Source organism: Euphorbia lathyris, chromosome 8 (assembly GCF_963576675.1).
Source record: "Euphorbia lathyris chromosome 8, ddEupLath1.1, whole genome shotgun sequence".
NCBI classification, from domain to species: Eukaryota; Viridiplantae; Streptophyta; class Magnoliopsida; order Malpighiales; family Euphorbiaceae; genus Euphorbia; species Euphorbia lathyris.
Genome location: NC_088917.1, coordinates 8,636,145 through 8,640,710, shown reverse-complemented (window position 1 = coordinate 8,640,710; position 4,566 = coordinate 8,636,145). Strand labels below are relative to the sequence as shown.

The 4,566-nt window shown below is 31.1% G+C and overlaps 1 protein-coding gene across 1 annotated transcript; it reads left to right on the top strand.

Moving 5' to 3' along the window:
- The first annotated feature begins 336 nt into the window (after positions 1-336).
- Positions 337-4,231, top strand: LOC136203235 (aspartyl protease family protein At5g10770-like). Its single transcript, XM_065994337.1, has 3 exons — positions 337-480; positions 1,649-2,083; positions 2,925-4,231. The coding sequence occupies exons 1-3, from the start codon at positions 342-344 to the stop codon at positions 3,746-3,748; spliced, it is 1,398 nt and encodes a 465-aa protein (XP_065850409.1). The 5' UTR covers positions 337-341; the 3' UTR covers positions 3,749-4,231.
- The last annotated feature ends 335 nt before the right edge of the window (positions 4,232-4,566 follow it).

Here is a 4,566-nt window from a genome sequence, read left to right as displayed (position 1 = left end):
TTGACCACTGAAAAAAGAAAATTACACATCTCCGTGTAAAATCGGTCCCTAATGGAACAATCCGCACCTAACTTTTTTTTTTTTTTTTTTTTTACAAATTTGATATTATAGAATAGAATTTTTAAATAATATTATGGTGCTGAAAATTACCAAGCAAAGAGAAAAAAAATAGTTCAACATCCATTGGACTAGTTGGACTTAATGGAGCTAAGTGGATTGAAAGAAAAAATATATAAAAATATTAAATTCAACTATGTAATAATATCATTTATAGATTATAAATATTGAAGCTTCTCAACTTATAAGTAATCAGTAAATTAAAAACAAAAAAAAGTTTTTCAATGGGTTATACTCTCTTAATCACATTTTTCCTACAATGTTTTCTACTTCTTTTACACACTTGTTTCTCTTTGCAACATTCCCACAAAGTTGGAGTCACTTCTTTTCTAGCATCAAATGTTTGCAATCAATCTACTAAAGGTAAATCATGATTTTACTGGTTGATATTGTTTACCGTTTGTTGTTGCTGGTAGATTTTAATTGACTTTAATTGACTGTAGAAACCGTAAAGTTTATGAAAAAATTTGATTCAATAGCATTTTGGTAAATTTTGTAAGTTTCTGGCTGTCGGTTTTTACGTTTTCGAACCCTATTTTGCTAGAAACGGGTCGATGAGATAAAATTGTGGCTTTGTCGTGACGTTGGTGCCTTTATAGAAAAATTCTATCATTTAGGTCTTCAATTTTGTAATTTAATGTTTTCGGCGAATTTTAGTATTTTCCTTTTATCCTTCCGTTTCCTTTTTAATTTCTCCTTTAGGGTTTAAGGGTTTTGTCGATTTAAAGACGGGAGTTCTTTGAATTTATGAAATGTCGTTTTCTATTTTTTCAAAGTTCTCTAAATTTTGAAGGTTACGAATAGACATTCGTACGTGATAATTGTGTTTTGAAATTAGCTATCAGCAGTTATTTATCAATCTTAAATTAATACTTTATATTTATTCTATAAATTAAAATAATACAAAATAGCTATAAAAAGAAGAACCAACCCGATATTTAATACCTTTTCTTATATTTATGTGTATACTAAAAAATCACGGATAAAGATTAATTTTGACGTCAAGGTTATTAAAAAAAGTCATGTTTTTGTATCGTATAAAATGGCTCAAATTTTCATCCTATGGTAAAATTCAAACTCAATTTTAGTCCTATAGTAGAAATTCTAACTCAAATTTATAAAAACAGAATGGGTCGGTCTGGCCTGGCCTGGTCCGACCTATTCTATTAATATTAACGATTAAATATATTTTTATTATTAAAAAACATATATTCTTTTTAGGTGAGTTTATTTGGATTGAGCTTGAGATTTGAAACTCAGATCTAGTAAGGTCGAACCGGCCTAAATTAAAAGGGATTGTGCTAGACTTTGTCTGAACCTTTTTAAATGAAAGTCGGTTGTATTCTACCCCACTTGACCTGTAAACAAATCTATTCAGAACTCATGGCCGATTTGGTATTATTGCCAAAATTGAACAGTCACTCATATTTGTTCCCAATCTTTTTTTAATTTTTAACACATTATCGCCAATTCTCCTCGAGTATATTTGCTTCTGATTCCGCTATATATATATATATATATCACTTTTTAGGTTTTCACAAACAAGGTTCATCCTTAAAAGTAATGCACAAGTATGGTCCATGCATCGAAAAGCAAAATAATGATACTAGGCTTTCTACCCCAAATCAAGAAGAAATGTTCCTCCAAGATCAACTCCGAGTTGATTCGATGCATACTAGGTTTTCTAAGAACTCCGGAAAGTTCAAGGAAATGAAGACAAACTTACCACTTCGCTCAGGCATATCCCTCGGCACCGGGGATTATGTCGTCACCGTCGGAATCGGTTCTCCGAGAAAGGATCTTACTCTGGTTTTTGACACCGGTAGTGACATCACTTGGACTCAATGCCAGCCATGTGTTGGTTCTTGTTATAAACAATCCGAACCTATTTTTGATCCTAGAAAGTCTTCTTCTTACAAGAATGTTTCTTGTTCTTCCTCATATTGCAAATTACTCCGAAGTTCAGGTAATTTTTTTCTTACGTATTAATTGTTAAAAACAATAAGTACTACTAATAGCGGAGTCGGGACAAAAGGTTGAGGTCCTTTTTCTGGATTGAGGGACCCTTAGAACGATCTTTTCTAGGATGAATTCTGGTAGACAGAAATACAATAGATTATTGTGCATCGTTTCCTTTTACAATTGATGAGTAGTACAACACGTATTTGCTAATAGAAAAATGTGTTACTTTTAATTATAAAAGAGATAAACATGTTTTAAACTGTTATTATGAAAAGAAATTTGAGAAACATATTAGACTTTGTTGGACAGGTAAATAATATATATTATCGAAATTAATATTTCAACGTGTTACGTCTGCAAAGCCAAAAAATCAACATATCTAACATTGTTGGTTTTATCAAAAGGTGTAAAGTACCCCGTTTAAAAAAATAATAATAATACATTTTTAACAGAAAGTCTTATTCATTTCATTTGCGTTTAAATTTGCATTTTTAACATTTTAAGAACTTTTTTTTATATGTCTTATAACTCATTTCAAAATATAAAAAATATATTTTTAAGTACGATAGAAATGAGAAGCGTTTATTTAACTTAGTTTTATGTTAACAACTAACTTTTCTATTTAAGTAGAGGTTTAATGTATACAATTATTAATTGATCGAGGATTCCACGGTTTTGATGCTTTTATATTAGTTGTTTTCATTAAGAGTGGGAATTCGACTTTTCCTGTTATAATCGTGTTATGTTATTTAATGATACACATATTATATATACAACAAATATGATAATCATATCACACATGTCGTGTTAATCATATAATTTTTATAAATCGTGTTATTATGCAGGGACAGGACAAAGTTGCAGTTCTTCAACTTGTACCTATCGAGTCTCATATGGCGACGGCTCTACCTCCATCGGATTTTTTGCAACCGAAAAGCTAACTATTGCATCATCCGTCGTGTTTAATGGCTTCTACTTCGGCTGTGGCCAACAGAATTCCGGCAGGCTTGGCCAAACTACCGGTTTGCTAGCACTTGGCCCTAACAAATTATCTTTCCCGTTACAAACCGCCAACAAATTCAAAAAAATATTCTCTTATTGCATTCCATCTAGCTCGAGTGAAACCGGCCATCTATCTTTCGCCGAGAAATTCCCAAAAAACGTGAAATTCACACCTTCATCACCGGATTTCGAAGATTCACCTTATTACGGCATTGATATTGATGGAATCAAAGTCGGGGGTGACAAATTAGACATTGACGACTCGGTTTTTATACACGCGGGCGCAATCATAGATTCGGGAACGGTGATCACTCGCTTGCAGCCAACTGCATACTCTGCATTGAGATCAGCGTTTCAAGAATTCATGAAGGATTATCCAAAAACCAAGGGGTTTTCGATCCTAGACACTTGTTATGATTTTAGTGATTATGATGAGATTGTGATTCCGAAGATCAGCATTATGTTCAAAGGTGGGGTAGAATTGGAGATAGTTCCGTTGGGAATTTTATTGGCGACGAGAGGAGTGGACCAATTGTGCCTTGCTTTTGCACCGAATGACGATGATTCTGATTTTGCGATCATCGGAAATGCGCAACAAAAGACATATGAAATAGTTCATGATCTTGGCAAGGAAAGAATTGGATTTTCTCCCAATGGATGCAATTGATGATCTTGAAATCTCGATAACGGGTCAAATTGGTCTTTTAAGTTAGAAATAACGGGGTAATTTAGTTCAAAATAAATTTTAGGGATAAAGATCAATTTTGTCGTTTTTGAGAAGTTTAATTTTACGTTTATCGTTAAAAACAATTTGATTTTATCTAATAATAATAGAAATCTTAGCTCAATAGAAATCTTAGCTCAATTTTACCATTTTTCAAGATATTTGTTTGTTAATTTTCACTAGTATTGATTTAGAAAATGGTCTAATTGAGCTAAATTTTCTATTACGAGGTAAAACTGGGTTGTTTTGTATGATTACGTTAAAATTGAACTTCTCTAATAACTTTAAGTGGACATTTATCTCTAAATTCTAGGTATAATTTGATCCATAAATTTATAGTTTCAACCAAATCAGTGAAAACAGACACGTGTTAATGTTATGAATTGGCATGTTTTAAATAAGGTCATCAATTACTTATATATTATATGTATGATTGTGTTCACATTGACCCTAATGATACATATCATTTTTGACTAATTAGTTAAAATATATAAAATTATTGATTAAATTTATATCTAAAGTTTATTTTGGCTTTAGTTTATAGGCTAATTGACAATTTAACTTAATTATTATTATTATTATTATATTGAATCTCTACAAATAAAATTATCTTAAAATAGCTTTTTATTATACAAACTTTCTCTTATTTAGTTGGTCTCTGATTTATTATTTCGTAACATTTGCTTTCTGGTCTATTCAAAATGTTAATCTTTGCATCCTAATCTATTACTTGGTTACATTTGCCCCTGATCTATCTAAAA

Coding starts and splice junctions, on each gene's coding strand:
- LOC136203235 (XM_065994337.1), top strand. CDS start 342: ATGGGTTATACTCTCTTAATCACATTTTTCCTACAATGTTTTCTACTT. Junction 481..1,648: donor TTGCAATCAATCTACTAAAG/GTAAATCATGAT, acceptor ATCACTTTTTAG/GTTTTCACAAACAAGGTTCA. Junction 2,084..2,924: donor CAAATTACTCCGAAGTTCAG/GTAATTTTTTTC, acceptor GTTATTATGCAG/GGACAGGACAAAGTTGCAGT.